The 17522-nt window shown below is 45.1% G+C and overlaps 1 protein-coding gene across 6 annotated transcripts in view; it reads left to right on the forward strand.

The window, feature by feature from the left end:
• aatkb (apoptosis-associated tyrosine kinase b) overlaps window positions 1–17522 on the forward strand; it is a 34129-nt gene that overhangs the window by 13459 nt on the left and 3148 nt on the right. For 4 of the 6 annotated variants that reach the window (XM_061875969.1, XM_061875971.1, XM_061875973.1 and 1 more), the window contains 8 exons: window positions 10302–10381; window positions 10620–10738; window positions 10819–10906; window positions 13227–13360; window positions 13751–13835; window positions 13919–14040; window positions 14136–14285; window positions 14360–17522. In XM_061875969.1, the coding sequence (XP_061731953.1) occupies window positions 10302–10381; window positions 10620–10738; window positions 10819–10906; window positions 13227–13360; window positions 13751–13835; window positions 13919–14040; window positions 14136–14285; window positions 14360–17522 (3941 nt within the window). The other 2 variants (XM_061875970.1, XM_061875975.1) reach the window with 2 other exon arrangements.

Raw genomic sequence — 17522 nt, forward strand, 5'->3', positions numbered from 1 at the left:
ATTACAACCACTGACTACTTGGATCACTAACTGCTAGATCCACTCATTACTAAGACAACTAGAACCACTAACTACTAAGACCTTTAGGACCGTTAGAACCCTGACAATAACGACTAGAAACCCTAACAACAAGGGAACTAGAACCACTAACAACTACAACCACTAACCATTACAACAACTGAGTACAAGGACCACTAACCGCTAGGTCACTCATTATTAGGACTACTAGAACCACTAACTACTAAGACCTTTAGGACCGTTAGAACCTTGACACTAACGACTAGAACCCCTAACAACAAGGGAACTAGGACCACTAACAACTACAACTACCAACCATTACAACCACTGACTACTAGGATCACTAACTGCTAGATCCACTCATTACTAAGACAAGTGGAACCACAAACTACTAAGACCTTTAGGACCGTTAGAACCCTGACACTAACGACTAGAACCCCTAACAACAAGGGAACTAGGACCACTAACAACTACAACTACCAACCATTACAACCACTGACTACTAGGATCACTAACTGCTAGATCCACTCATTACTAAGACAAGTGGAACCACAAACTACTAAGACCTTTAGGACCGTTAGAACCCTGGCACTAACGACTAGAACCCATAACAACAAGGGGCCATTAGCACCACTAACAACCAGGACCACTAACCTTTGCAACCACTATCTACTAAGACCACTAACCAGTACATTATCAACTCATTACTAGAACCACTAACTAATAAGACCTTTAGGACCGTTAGAACCCTGGCACTAACGACAAGTACCCCTAACAACAAGGGAACTAGAACCACTAACAACTACAACCACTAACCATTACAACAACTGAGTACAAGGACCACTAACCGCTAGGTCACTCATTATTAGGACTACTAGAACCACTAACTACTAAGACCTTTAGGACCGTTAGAACCTTGACACTAACGACTAGAACCCCTAACAACAAGGGAACTAGGACCACTAACAACTACAACTACCAACCATTACAACCACTGACTACTAGGATCACTAACTGCTAGATCCACTCATTACTAAGACAAGTGGAACCACAAACTACTAAGACCTTTAGGACCGTTAGAACCCTGGCACTAACGAATAGAACCCCTAACAACAAGGGAACTAGGACCACTAACAACTACAACTACCAACCATTACAACCACTGACTACTAGGACCACTAACTGCTAGATCCACTCATTACTAAGACAACTGGAACCACAAACTACTAAGACCTTTAGGACCGTTAGAACCCTGGCACTAACGACTAGAACCCCTAACAACAAGGGAACTAGAACCACTAACAACTACAACTACCAACCATTACAACCACTGACTACTAGGATCACTAACTGCTAGATCCACTCATTACTAAGACAAGTGGAACCACAAACTACTAAGACCTTTAGGACCGTTAGAACCCTGGCACTAACGAATAGAACCCCTAACAACAAGGGAACTAGGACCACTAACAACTACAACTACCAACCATTACAACCACTGACTACTAGGATCACTAACTGCTAGATCCACTCATTACTAAGACAACTGGAACCACAAACTACTAAGACCTTTAGGACCGTTAGAACCCTGGCACTAACGACTAGAACCCCTAACAACAAGGGAACTAGAACCACTAACAACTACAACCACTAACCATTAAAACAACTGATTAGTAGGACCACTAACCGCTAGGTCACTCATTATTAGGACTACTAGAACCACTAACTACTAAGACCTTTAGGACTGTTAGAACCCTGGCACTAACGACTAAAACCCCTAACAACAGGAAAACTGGAACCACTAACAACTACAACCACCAACCATTACAACCACTGACTACTAGGATCACTAACTGTTAGATCCACTCATTACTAAGACAACTAGAACCACTAACTACTAAGACCTTTAGGACCGTTAGAACCCTGGCACTAACGACTAGAACCCCTAACAACAAGGGAACTAGAACCACTAACAACTACAACCACCAACCATTACAACAACTGATTAGTAGGACCACTAACCGTTAGATCCACTCATTATTAGGACTACTAGAACCACTAACTCCTAAGACCTTTAGGACCGTTAGAACCCTGACACTAACGACTAGAACCCCTAACAACAGGAGAACTTGAACCACTAACAACTACAACGACCAACCATTACAACCACTGACTACTAGGATCACTAACTGTTAGATCCACTCATTACTAAGACAACTAGAACCACTAACTACTAAGACCTTTAGGACCGTTAGAACCCTGGCACTAACGACTAGAACCCCTAACAACAAGGGAACTAGAACCACTAACAACTACAACCACCAACCATTACAACAACTGATTAGTAGGACCACTAACCGTTAGATCCACTCATTATTAGGACTACTAGAACCACTAACTCCTAAGACCTTTAGGACCGTTAGAACCCTGACACTAACGACTAGAACCCCTAACAACAGGAGAACTTGAACCACTAACAACTACAACCACCAACCATTACAACCACTGACTACTAGGATCACTAACTGCTAGATCCACTCATTACTAAGACAACTGGAACCACAAACTACTAAGACCTTTAGGACCATTAGAACCTTGGCACTAACGACTAGAACCCCTAACAACAAGGGAACTAGGACCACTAACAACTACAACTACCAACCATTACAACCACTGACTACTAGGATCACTAACTGTTAGATCCACTCATTACTAAGACAACTGGAACCACAAACTACTAAGACCTTTAGGACCGTTAGAACCCTGGCACTAACGACTAGAACCCCTAACAACAAGGGAACTAGGACCACTAACAACTACAACTACCAACCATTACAACCACTGACTACTAGGATCACTAACTGCTAGATCCACTCATTACTAAGACAACTGGAACCACAAACTACTAAGACCTTTAGGACCATTAGAACCTTGGCACTAACGACTAGAACCCCTAACAACAAGGGAACTAGGACCACTAACAACTACAACTACCAACCATTACAACCACTGACTACTAGGATCACTAACTGTTAGATCCACTCATTACTAAGACAACTGGAACCACAAACTACTAAGACCTTTAGGACCGTTAGAACCCTGGCACTAACGACTAGAACCCCTAACAACAAGGGAACTAGAACAACTAACAACTACAACCACTAACCATTACAACAACTGATTAGTAGGACCACTAACCACTAGGTCACTCATTATTAGGACTACTAGAACCACTAACTACTAAGACCTTTAGGACCGTTAGAACCTTGGCACTAACGACTAAAACCCCTAACAACAGGAGAACTAGAAGCACTAACAACTACAACCACCAACCATTACAACCACTGACTACTAGGATCACTAACTGTTAGATCCACTCATTACTAAGACAACTAGAACCACTAACTACTAAGACCTTTAGGACCGTTAGAACCCTGGCACTAACGACTAGAACCCCTAACAACAAGGGAACTAGAACCACTAACAACTACAACCACCAACCATTACAACAACTGATTAGTAGGACCACTAACCGTTAGATCCACTCATTATTAGGACTACTAGAACCACTAACTCCTAAGACCTTTAGGACCGTTAGAACCCTGACACTAACGACTAGAACCCCTAACAACAGGAGAACTTGAACCACTAACAACTACAACGACCAACCATTACAACCACTGACTACTAGGATCACTAACTGTTAGATCCACTCATTACTAAGACAACTAGAACCACTAACTACTAAGACCTTTAGGACCGTTAGAACCCTGGCACTAACGACTAGAACCCCTAACAACAAGGGAACTAGAACCACTAACAACTACAACCACCAACCATTACAACAACTGATTAGTAGGACCACTAACCGTTAGATCCACTCATTATTAGGACTACTAGAACCACTAACTCCTAAGACCTTTAGGACCGTTAGAACCCTGACACTAACGACTAGAACCCCTAACAACAGGAGAACTTGAACCACTAACAACTACAACCACCAACCATTACAACCACTGACTACTAGGATCACTAACTGCTAGATCCACTCATTACTAAGACAACTGGAACCACAAACTACTAAGACCTTTAGGACCATTAGAACCTTGGCACTAACGACTAGAACCCCTAACAACAAGGGAACTAGGACCACTAACAACTACAACTACCAACCATTACAACCACTGACTACTAGGATCACTAACAGTTAGATCCACTCATTACTAAGACAACTGGAACCACAAACTACTAAGACCTTTAGGACCGTTAGAACCCTGGCACTAACGACTAGAACCCCTAACAACAAGGGAACTAGAACAACTAACAACTACAACCACTAACCATTACAACAACTGATTAGTAGGACCACTAACCACTAGGTCACTCATTATTAGGACTACTAGAACCACTAACTACTAAGACCTTTAGGACCGTTAGAACCTTGGCACTAACGACTAAAACCCCTAACAACAGGAGAACTAGAAGCACTAACAACTACAACCACCAACCATTACAACCACTGACTACTAGGATCACTAACTGTTAGATCCACTCATTACTAAGACAACTAGAACCACTAACTACTAAGACCTTTAGGACCGTTAGAACCCTGGCACTAACGACTAGAACCCCTAACAACAAGGGAACTAGGACCACTAACAACTACAACTACCAACCATTACAACCACTGACTACTAGGACCACTAACTGCTAGATCCACTCATTACTAAGACAACTGGAACCAATAACTACTAAGACCTTGACGACCGTTAGAACCCTGGCACTAACGACTAGAACCCCTAACAACAAGGGAACTAGGACCACTAACAACTACAACTACCAACCATTACAACCACTGACTACTAGGATCACTAACTGCTAGATCCACTCATTACTAAGACAACTGGAACCACAAACTACTAAGACCTTTAGGACCGTTAGAACCCTGGCACTAGCGACTAGAACCCCTAACAACAAGGGAACTAGGACCACTAACAACTACAACTACCAACCATTACAACCACTGACTACTAGGATCACTAACTGTTAGATCCACTCATTACTAAGACAACTAGAACCACTAACTACTAAGACCTTTAGGACCGTTAGAACCCTGGCACTAACGACTAGAACCCCTAACAACAAGGGAACTAGGACCACTAACAACTACAACTACCAACCATTACAACCACTGACTACTAGGATCACTAACTGCTAGATCCACTCATTACTAAGACAACTGGAACCACAAACTACTAAGACCTTTAGGACCGTTAGAACCCTGGCACTAACGACTAGAACCCCTAACAACAAGGGAACTAGGACCACTAACAACTACAACTACCAACCATTACAACAACTGATTAGTAGGACCACTAACTGCTAGATCACTCATTATTAGGACTACTAGAACCACTAACTACTAAGACCTTTAGGACCGTTAGGACCTTGGCACTAACGACTAAAACCCCTAACAACAGGAGAACTAGAACCACTAACAACTACAACCACCAACCATTACAACCACTGACTACTAGGATCACTAACTGTTAGATCCACTCATTACTAAGACAACTGGAACCACAAACTACTAAGACCTTTAGGACCGTTAGAACCCTGGCACTAACGACTAGAACCCCTAACAACAAGGGAACTAGGACCACTAACAACTACAACTACCAACCATTACAACAACTGATTAGTAGGACCACTAACCACTAAGTCACCCATTATTAGGACTACTAGAACCACTAACTACTAAGACCTTTAGGACCGTTAGAACCCTGACACTAAAGACTAGAACCCCTAACAACAGGAGAACTACAACCACTAACAACTACAACCACCAACCATTACAACCACTGACTACTAGGATCACTAACTGTTAGATCCACTCATTACTAAGACAACTGGAACCACAAACTACTAAGACCTTTAGGACCGTTAGAACCCTGGCACTAACGACTAGAACCCCTAACAACAAGGGAACTAGGACCACTAACAACTACAACTACCAACCATTACAACAACTGATTAGTAGGACCACTAACCACTAAGTCACCCATTATTAGGACTACTAGAACCACTAACTACTAAGACCTTTAGGACCGTTAGAACCCTGACACTAAAGACTAGAACCCCTAACAACAGGAGAACTACAACCACTAACAACTACAACCACCAACCATTACAACCACTGACTACTAGGATCACTAACTGTTAGATCCACTCATTACTAAGACAACTAGAACCACTAACTACTAAGACCTTTCAAACCGTTGGAACCCTGGCAGTAACGACTAGAACCACCAACAACAAGGACCTCTCGGACCGCTAATAATCCGGACCACTAAGCATTAAAACCACTAACTACCCCCAACCATTAGAAGCACTCAGTACAAGAACGGCTAACAACTAGCTGAACTAACCACCAAAAGAAGTAGAATCAGAGCTGGTGTTCTAACACAGACCAGATGTGTGAAGGATGTTGTTCCGATCGGGTCCGGTCTGTTTCCCAGTAGACTGGGTGAGGTTCTTTCTGAGTTCTGAGGGCTATGAGAGTTTGGATCAGTTCCAGTCCCGCCCTCATGCAGCTGATCTTCTTCTTCTTGTCCAGCTCTCAGAGGCGGCATCAATCTGTGCCCAACCTCCCTCACGTCTCGCCCCGGTACCGCTCCTGCTTTCGGGCTAATCCACTCAGCGGCAATCAAATATGGAAACACTCAGGGAGAACCTGGCACACATCAGAACCACTTCCTGGTTGCCATGACGACACAGTGGGAAGCTTCTTTGAAAGCAAGCAGCTTAGACCACTCAAAGTAGCCATTAGCATCATTAGCAACACACACACACACACACACACACGCACACACGCACACACGCACACACACACGCACGCACGCACGCACGCACGCACGCACGCACGCACGCACGCACGCACGCACGCACACACACACACACACACACACACACACACACACACACACAAAGATGTTGTGTAGTTTCATCTCCAAGTGTGTTGAAGTCAGTGATGATGGTTCTGATCCACAAGTGTGACACTTGTGTTGTGTTTGTGTTATAGTGTACAATGTTGGTGTGTTATTTTTTGTCTTTTCTTATTTTGTTATTTTTTTATCTTGTTGTGTTAAAAGTGTTTGTGTTGAACGTGTTGTTTTTGTGTCATTGTGTGTCCTGTTTTTGTATCATTGTGCTGTGTGAGTGTTGTGTTTTTGTGTCTTTGTGAGTGTTGCCTTTCTGTGTCGAGTTTTTGTTTTATTGTGTTGTGCGTGAGTGTGCTTGTTGTGTCATTGTGTGTTGTGTTTTGTGCTTATGCATATTGTGTTGTTGTGTCATTGCTTGTTGTGTGTTGTATCATTGTGTGGTGTTAATATTGTTTCTGTGTTGTGAATGTTGTGTTTTTGTGTCATTGTGTTATGTGTGAATATTGTGTGGTGTTAAAATTGTTTCTGTGTTGTGTGTTGTGAATGTTGTGTTTTTGTATAATTGTGTTGTGTGTGAGTGTTATGTTTTTGTGTCGTTGTGTGTTGTGAATGTTGTGTTTTTGTATAATTTTGTTGTGTGTGAGTGTTATGTTTTTGTGTCGTTATGTGTTGTGGATGTTGTGTTTTTGTTTCCTTTTGTTTTTGTTTCATTGTGTGTTGTGTTCTGTATCATTGTGTTGTGTGTGAGTGTGAATGTTGTTGTTCTGTCATTGTGTGTTGTGTTTTGCGTTCTGTATTATTGTGTTGTGAGTGTGCATGTTGTGTTTTGTATCATTGTGCTGTGTGAGTGTTGTGTTTTTGTGTCTTTGTGAGTGTTGCCTTTCTGTGTCGAGTTTTTGTTTTATTGTGTTGTGTTTTATAACATTGTGTTGTGTGTGAGTGTGCTTGTTGTGTCACTGTGTGTTGTGTTTTGTGCTTATGCATATTGTGTGGTTGTGTCATTGCTTGTTGTGTGTTATATCATTGTGTTGTGTTAAAATTGTTTCTGTGTTGTGAATGTTGTGTTTTTGTGTCATTGTGTTGTGTGTGAATATTGTGTGGTGTTAAAATTGTTTCTGTGTTGTGTGTTGTGAATGTTGTGTTTCTGTATAATTGTGTTGTGTGTGAGTGTTATGTTTTTGTGTTGTTGTGTGTTGTGAATGTTGTGTTTTTGTATAATTTTGTTGTGTGTGACTGTTATGTTTTTGTGTCGTTGTGTGTTGTGAATGTTGTGTTTTTGTTTCCTTTTGTTTTTGTTTCATTGTGTGTTGTGTTCTGTATCATTGTGTTGTGTGTGAATGTTGTTGTTCTGTCATTGTGTGTTGTGTTTTGTGTTCTGTATTATTGTGTTGGGAGTGTGCATGTTGTGTTTTGTATCATTGTGCTGTCTGAGTGTTGTGTTTTTGTGTCTTTGTGAGTGTTGCCTTTCTGTGTCGAGTTTTTGTTTTATTGTGTTGTGTTTTATAACATTGTGTTGTGTGTGAGTGTGCTTGTTGTGTCACTGTGTGTTGTGTTTTGTGCTTGTGCATATTGTGTTGTTGTGTCATTGCTTGTTGTGTGTTATATCATTGTGTTGTGTTAAAATTGTTTCTGTGTTGTGAATGTTGTGTTTTTGTGTCATTGTGTTGTGTGTGAATATTGTGTGGTGTTAAAATTGTTTCTGTGTTGTGTGTTGTTAATGTTGTGTTTCTGTATAATTGTGTTGTGTGTGAGTGTTATGTTTTTGTGTCGTTGTGTGTTGTGAATGTTGTGTTTTTGTATAATTTTGTTGTGTGTGAGTGTTATGTTTTTGTGTCATTGTGTGTTGTGAATGTTGTGTTTTTGTTTCCTTTTGTTTTTGTTTCATTGTGTGTTGTGTTCTGTATCATTGTGTTGTGTGTGAGTGTGAATGTTGTTGTTCTGTCATTGTGTGTTGTGTTTTGTGTTCTGTATTATTGTGTTGTGAGTGTGCATGTTGTGTTTTGTATCATTGTGCTGTGTGAGTGTTGTGTTTTTGTGTCTTTGTGAGTGTTGCCTTTCTATGTCGAGTTTTTGTTTTATTGTGTTGTGTTTTATAACATTGTGTTGTGTGTGAGTGTGCTTGTGTCACTGTGTGTTGTGTTTTGTGCTTATGCATATTGTGTGGTTGTGTCATTGCTTGTTGTGTGTTATATCATTGTGTTGTGTTAAAAAATTTTCTGTGTTGTGAATGTTGTGTTTCTGTATAATTGTGTTGTGTGTGAGTGTTATGTTTTTGTGTCGTTGTGTGTTGTGAATGTTGTGTTTTTGTATAATTTTGTTGTGTGTGAGTGTTATGTTTTTGTGTCGTTGTGAATGTTGTGTTTTTGTTTCCTTTTGTTTTTGTTTCATTGTGTGTGGTGTTCTGTATCATTGTGTTGTGTGTGAATGTTGTTGTTCTGTCATTGTGTGTTGTGTTTTGTGTTCTGTATTATTGTGTTGTGTGTGCATTTTGTGTTTTGTATCATTGTGTTGTGTTGTTGTGTCATTGTGTGTTGTCTTTTGTATCAGTGTTGTGTGTGAGTGTGCATGTTGTGTTTTGTGTTTTTGTATCACACACACACACACACACACACACACACACAAAGTGATACCAGTTAGTTGATGTTCACCTGGTTGTGCACCTCAAGGACATGATGTTGTTTTATCTGCTTGCCTTATCTTCCTTCTTACACACTGAAAAACGACATGCTACATGCTACATGCTACATGCTACATGCTACATGCTACATGCTACATGCTACATGCTCGATACAGGCATGGTAAAACAGGATCCTTCAGGATAAATGGTGCCAGTGTGTGTGTGCGTGTGTGTGTGTGTGTGTGTGTGTGTGCGTGTGTGTGTGTGTGTGTGTGTGTGGCCAACCGGCCCGAGCTGGTGCGGAGCTGCGTCAAGACAATGGTTTGGGTTCTGCAGCGGTCCGCAGAGAAGACGGGTGGGTGTCAGGAATGAGAACGTGGGGAAGCTGACAGACTTTATTGGACAGTGGCTGGACTGTGTGGCCTTCTTGGGGGGGGGCAGGGGGGGGGGGCCGCACCACAAAGGTCTGTATGTCTGTGTCCCCGCCCACAATGAAGGACAGATGGACGTAAAGGTCGGTCTCCTGGGACTAAGCGGGGACGGGGCAGTCGTCACGCCGTGCAAGATTGCGACGACTATGCTCAAGCAAGCTAGCAGGAGTTGGAGTGTTTTGTTCCGCTTGAGTCGTCAAGAATGTTCTCTGGCGTTCTTGGACGTTCATGACCACGTTGGATGATTGCTGTCTCCGAATGTGTTTGGCATCACTTTGACTTCTTTTCCTGCAGTCCAACTCCAGAACTCTTCCAACCTGAGCCGCCACAACCTCGTCTACCTGAAGGAGATCGGAAATGGCTGGTTCGGGAAGGTAAGCCCGCTCCGACATCTAGAACTTTCTGTTGATGTTCCTGTGGTCATGTCCTCCAGACATCTCATCTCTTGAGTGTTGACAAGCAGATAACATCTCCTTCTCTTCCTCGTTTTCCAACGTCATCTTCCACCTGTGTCTGCCATGATGTGGTATGTCCATCACCCTCATGTCACCAAACGTCCATACGTGTGCGTGTGTGTTTGTGCTGCTATGTGTCCATGTGGCCATTTTCTAGGTTCTTCTGGGGGAGCTCAATCAGAACCTGCGAAGCAGTCAGGTGGTGGTCAAGGAGCTGAAGGCCAGTGCCAGCGTCAAGGAACAGATGTACTTCCTAGAAGAAATACAAGCTTACCGGTACACACATGTTCCTTTTAGTTCCAGGTCTTGGAGTTTGTGTCGATGAAGAAGCTCACATTTCCTGTGGTGTCCACTAGGGTTCTGCAGCACTCGTCTCTGCTGCAGTGCCTGGCCCAGTGCACTGAGGTCACGCCCTACCTGCTGCTCATGGAGTTCTGTCCACTGGTGAGTAGAAGTCTGAGCTGACCTTTGAAGAAGAGTCAGTAGCTCTTTTAACGTAGCTTTTACAAGATTGCCCCCAAGTGTTCGAAGGTTGTAGGACAACTATTAAATAAATAAATAAATATTGTTTTTGCAACGGGCTTCACGGTGGCAGAGGGGTTAGTGCGTCTGCCTCACAATAAGAAGTACCTGCAGTCCTGGGTTCAAATCCAGGCTTGGGATCTTTCTGTGTGGAGTTTGCATGTTCTCCCCGTGACTGCGTGGGTTCCCTCCGGGTACTCCGGCTTCCTCCCACCTCCAAAGACATGCACCTGGGGATAGGCCCCTCCCACCTCCAAAGACATGCACCTGGGGAGAAGCCCCTCCCACCTCCAAAGACTGATTGGCAACACTAAATTGGCCCTCGTTTGTGAATGTGAGTGTGAATGTTGTCTGTCTATCTGTGTTGCGATGAGACGGCGACTTGTCCAGGGTGTACGCCGCCTTCCGCTCCATTCTAGCTGAGATAGGCAACCGCGACCCCAAAGGGAATAAGCGGGGGTTCCCTCCGGGTACTCCGGCTTCCTCCCACCTCCAAAGACATGCACCTGGGGATAGGTTGATTGGCAACACTAAATGGTCCCTAGTGTGTGAATGTTGTCTGTCTATCTGTGTTGGCCCTGCGATGAGGTGGCGACTTGTCCAGGGTGTACCCTGCCTTCCGCCCGATTGTAGCTGAGATAGGCGCCAGCGCCCCCCGCGACCCCGAAAGGGAATAAGCGGTAGAAAATGAATGGATGTTTTTGCAACATCTAGTGGTCGCAATTTTTTAAGTTACGCTCATGACGCACTAAGTTGAATGATGCGGACACGTTTGTTACTGGATACTTTCTAAATGTGCTTTTTTTTTTTTTTTAATTCAATAATTGTGAATGTCTAGCTTGTGTAGTTGCTGGCTACTAGTAGTCTATAGCCTAGAATGTTTACCTATTCTAAAGGTAAATATTGACAAAAGTAAGGACGTTTGGATCTGGTTTTTTTGCACAAGCAAACACGCTGCAGGACTGCTTGTATCAGACATTTAGATTCAAGCCCAGATAATCCCTTGCTTATTTTTTGCCGGTGTCGACAATATTGGATCGGGGCACCCTTAGCTGTAACACTACTTTCATGAAACATCCGTCAGATATTTGAAGGTTTATAAAAAAGTAAAAAAAAAGGTAAAGATTCATTAGTTTAAGTTAAGCTCATGAGGCACTGAGTTGAATGATGCGGACACGTTTGTTACTGGTTTCCTGTGGACGGGACTCTCACTGCTGTCTTGGAGCCACTATGGATTGAACTTTCACAGTATCATGTTAGACCCGCTCGACATCCATTGCTTTCGGTCCCCTAGAGGGGGGGGGGGGGTTGCCCACATCTGAGGTCCTCTCCAAGGTTTCTCATAGTCAGCATTGTCACTGGCGTCCCACTGGATGTGAATTCTCCCTGCCCACTGGGTGTGAGTTTTCCTTGCCCTTTTGTGGGTTCTTCCGAGGATGTTGTAGTCGTAATGATTTGTGCAGTCCTTTGAGACATTTGTGATTTGGGGCTATATAAATAAACATTGATTGATTGATTGACTGGATACTTTCTAAATGTGCTTTTTTTTTTTTATTCAATAATTGTGAATGTCTAGCTTGTGTAGTTGCTGGCTACTAGTAGTCTATAGCCTAGAATGTTTACCTATTCTAAAGGTAAATATTGACAAAAGTAAGGACGTTTGGATTTGTTTTTTTTGCACAAGCAAACACGCTGCAGGACTGCTTGTATCAGACATTTAGATTCAAGCCCAGATAATCCCTTGCTTATTTTTTGCCGGTGTCGACAATATTGGATCGGGGCACCCTTAGCTGTAACACTACTTTCATGAAACATCCGTCAGATATTTGAAGGTTTATAAAAAAGTAAAAAAAAAAGGTAAAGATTCATTAGTTTAAGTTAAGCTCATGAGGCACTGAGTTGAATGATGCGGACACATTTGTTACTGGATACTTTTTAAATTTGACGGCGTGGCGCAGTGGGAGAGTGTCCGTGCGCAACCCGAGGGTCTCTGGTTCAATTTCCACCTAGTACCAACCTCGTCACGTCCGTTGTGTCCTGAGCAAGACCCTTCACCCTTGCTCCTGATGGGTGCTGGTTGGCGCCTTGCATGGCAGCTCCCTCCATCAGTGTGTGAATGTGTGTGTGAATGTGGAAGTAGTGTCAAAGCGCTTTGAGTACCTTGAAGGTAGAAAAGCGCCATACAAGTACAACCCATTCATAACTTTGGAGAAATGTACTTCCTTGTCGTTTGTGTTGCCAGGGTGACGTGAAGGGTTATCTGCGGAGCAGCAGGTCTGCAGAGAGCGCCGCCCCCGAGCCGTTACTTCTCCAGCGAATGGCGTGTGACATCGCATCAGGACTTCTGCACCTGCACAAGCACAACTTCACTCACAGGCAGGTCGCCATTGCTGCACAACACAACTCTTTGCAGCTCTGACAGGTCCCTTCCTGTAACAACATCCTGGTGCTGCTCGAGTGCTCGTCTCAGACTCCAGCATCAGTGATTTTGTTGCAGGCGGTCGGCCATGGCCTCCGAGAAGCAGAGCCCTCTGCTGGCCGTTTGTTGCTTTGCACACCAATGTATATATTCTTTCAAGCTGGTAGACACAATTGTTTGTGTACACTGCATGTACTACATGTACGTGTACTGTGTGCACAATGAGTCGTCAGAGAAACTGCAAAGTACAGTTTTTAATCTGTTGATGTATGACATGTGTAACAAGGGAGGCTGACTGGGATTTGACTGACTGAAAATCTAAGTTCTGAACAGTCATTTGTTCACAGAGACCTGGCTTTGCGGAACTGCTTGCTTACAGCCGATGCTACGGTGAAGATTGGCGACTATGGCTTGTCCCACACCAAGTACCGGGTATGACCAGGTCCAGAGAAAAAGTTAACAAGTCATCTGCATGAACAATTGAACCTCACGAAGATGTTTCTCCTTCTCGTCAGGATGACTACTTTGTGACATCTAATCAGACTTTTGTGCCCCTGCGATGGATCGCACCTGAGCTGGTGGACGAGGTGCACGGAAATCTGCTGGTGGCCGAGCAGACCCAACAGAGTAACATCTGGTAACACAAAAAGAGGGAACATAAAGTTCTTCAAGTGTCAGAGCAGAAGTACAGGAAGACGTCTGTCATCACCATGCTGCTGTGCTGTGTTACAGGTCTCTGGGAGTGACCATCTGGGAATTGTTGGAGCTGGGAAACCAGCCTTACAGCCATTATTCTGACCAACAAGTTCTGGCCTACGCCTTGAGGGAGCAGCAGCTGCGACTATCCAAACCGATGCTCAAAGTTCCTTTGGCTGAACGCTGGTGAGAGTGTGAAATCTTCAGTCCATCCTGTAGTATCGGTGTAGGTCTTCACCAGTCTCACAATTCCTCTTCAGGTACGAGGTGATGCAGTTTTGCTGGCTCCCGCCTGATCAGAGACCCATTGCTGAGGAAGTCCATTTGCTGCTGAGCTACTTGTGTGCCAAAGGTGCCAGCGAGGCCAAAGATGACTTTGAGAGGCGTTGGAACTCCATGCGACCCAGTGCCGGACACAACATTCGCAGCGGTTCCCCGATGATGACGCGGGAGCAGCCTTTGTCCACCTCCTCCTCTTTTCCTCTGCTTGAACGATTCTCAGGCACTGACGGATACCACTCAGAGTCTGGGGATGACATTTTAACAATCACTGAGACCAGCAATGGCCTGAACTTTGAATACAGGTGGGAGCAGGCCCGGGAAGAGCAGTCATACGGAGGCCAGAACTCCTCCAGTGCCCTCAGTCAAGTCAGTCATCATGAAGCGTTTTATCCACCGGTGGGGATTGTGGGAGGCTGCCTCAATCATGAAGCTTCTCCTCCTTGCTATCAACCTAAACTTCTGCACGCTCCTGGTGTACTTCCTGTCTTTAGCGGCCACAGCCCATCAGTAAACAGTGAATACTACATCCGCATCGAAGAGCCCGTAGACTGTAACATGGAGCCTGAGTATACCATGTGCTCCTACAGTCCAGACTGCCAGGGAAGCAGTGGGAGCTTCCTCACCGGCAGTGCAGACTCAGATGAAATGATGGTCTGCCCAACTCAGGCGAAAAACCTAGACCCCTTCTGGTTAGCAGACATGCAAAAAGCAGATGTCTATGACTCAAATGAGTCCAGTCCTGCTATCTCTCTGACAATGGAACCCCTTTTAGGGCAGGTTGCAGACAGCAGCCCTCTACGACCGTGGGAGTCCAGTCACTACGTGTCCTACAAAGATCGAGATGGCGGTTACTACTATGAGCACACGTCACCGGTGGACATAGAACACTATCTTATGGGGGGTGAGATGTCCACTGAACACCTTCATGAAAGCTGGGGGTCAAGGAGTCTTCGCCAGGCATTGGGCGAGTTGGAGACCCCAGTGGGAATAACTCCGTCTTTCAGTAGTCCCCTTGAAGAGGCCTATAGTGACTCTTACTTGGACACAACCCAAACCTCAATCCTTGACAAGACAGTGACAGGAGGCTACTATGACATGATGGGCTCCCTGAGGAAGACCATGCCGAGCCACAGCAGGCACAACAGCCACTCGGTCAGCATCAACGTGGAGACAGAAGGAGCGCTCTTCATCGGACGCAGGGAGAGCCATTCAGAAGAGGAAGAAGAAGAGGACATATTTATAGAGAGGTACACTTGCAACACATGGCCTTCTAAACATTGCCATCGAAACGTCGTGCACCCAAGACGAGCGAGCCAGAGCTGCAGACAAGACACCTTTGTGGACTTTCAATACACAATGCCGAGCACAGACATCGAAGATTCCTGGCCTGAGGAGCGCAACCTGGCCTTCCACAGTCTACCCAAGTCTGTCAACTACCTGGAACAGCACCCGGCTAAAGACAGCAGCTGTCTGAGTCGACACCGTGCGACCGCAACCTTGGAGGGCTGTGAGGCTTTTGTTTACTTGTGTCACCAGAGCGAAACCCAAGGAGCGCCAACAAGAGATTGCTGCCACTCACACTTTGTCGACCCACTCACTGGCTTGCTAGTCAGAGGCAGCAACTACTGCTACGCTCCGAACGACTACATCAGCGACAAAGTTATCGACATCTCGAGCAACGAAGAGATGATCAACCTTTCGCCGGCACCGGGGGGTCCAACTGTGTCCAAAGCTGCCTTGATCAGGCCTGAAGGCGGTGGAGAGATATATGTGGATCTCCGAACACATGTGGCCCCTTGCGAAGAGACCAAGAAAGCGCTACTGGTGACAAGAGACCAAGATATGATTCAGACTTCTCCACCGCCAGCAGGCAACACGCACATCATGGTGGTCCTCACAGACCCGCCGTCAGAGAAGAGTCAAACGGGAGACAGCGGTCTAGATCGAGGCTGCTCCAGCGTAAGCCTTACGGACATCCTGGACTGCAGCGACAATGAAGACGATGAAATGACTGATGACATCACTGATATCACTTCCGGGATCTTCGCAGACGATGCTTCTCCTGCCTTCAAGTCACTACAGAAGCAGGTGGGAACACCAGATTCCATGGAGGCTGTGGAGGTACCGTCTTCAGACGGTTTATGCGAGGGTTCCAGCCCAGTCTCCCGCCCTTCCTGTTCCCCCAAAGCAATGGACAGTGGCTATGACACAGAAAATAATGAGAGTCCAGAGATTGTCCCAAAGGAACCTCATGAACCCAGAGACCAAGCTACAACACAGCTTGCGAGTATGGAGGAGGACGAAGCACAGGAGATTTCACCAGAAGAAGAAGCATCCTTTGATGACTCCCAGTCACGTGACCACACCTTGTTAGCACTGAGTCTGGAGACGCCACACAGCGACTCTGCCTACTTCTCAGACTATGAGAATGAACATCAGTCCAAAAATGAGGGGGAGCAAGTGCATTATAAAGAAGAAGAAAAAACAGAAGACACAGAGACGAATCATGGAAGCAGACATAGAGAACATTCTTGTCCAGCACAAAGTGGAACATTCGAAAGCGCAGACCGTGATTGTGACGACTTGCTGGATTCTTCAGGTGGACTTGAGGAGTGGCCATCGCAGGAGGAGAACTTGTCTCTTGGAGACTGGGCAGCAGAGGTTGTTGGAGCCATGGAGGAGGCTCTTGATGCCCTTAACGGACAGCCTGACGAGAAGGAGGAGGAGGAGGAGGAAGGAGAACAATTCTGTCAACTTCCCGCAAAAACCCCAGGGATGGAAGTCCTGCACATCCTACCCAAAGATGAGGTGGCTTTGCAACACGCGGCCAACACAAGAAGGTTATCTTCATCTTCTCCTCCGCCTCCATCTCTTGTTGACGGGGAGGAGGCGGTCAAGGAGGACGACGACTCCGATGACAGTGATGAGATGGATGAGGAGTTGAAGACCTACAGTGTCCAAGAGGAGGAGAGCGAGGACGAGTCCTACGTGGTACCCGTGGTGGTGAGTGACGACAGCCACGCCCTCAAACTGCGAGGCCTCCTCAAGACGCAGACTCTGTTCAACCTCCATGAGGAGCTGGAGCGCAAGAAAAGGACGGTGTCCTTCTTTGATGATGTCACCGTCTATCTGTTTGATCAG

Source organism: Nerophis ophidion, linkage group LG17 (genome assembly GCF_033978795.1).
Source record: "Nerophis ophidion isolate RoL-2023_Sa linkage group LG17, RoL_Noph_v1.0, whole genome shotgun sequence".
NCBI lineage: Eukaryota > Metazoa > Chordata > Actinopteri > Syngnathiformes > Syngnathidae > Nerophis > Nerophis ophidion.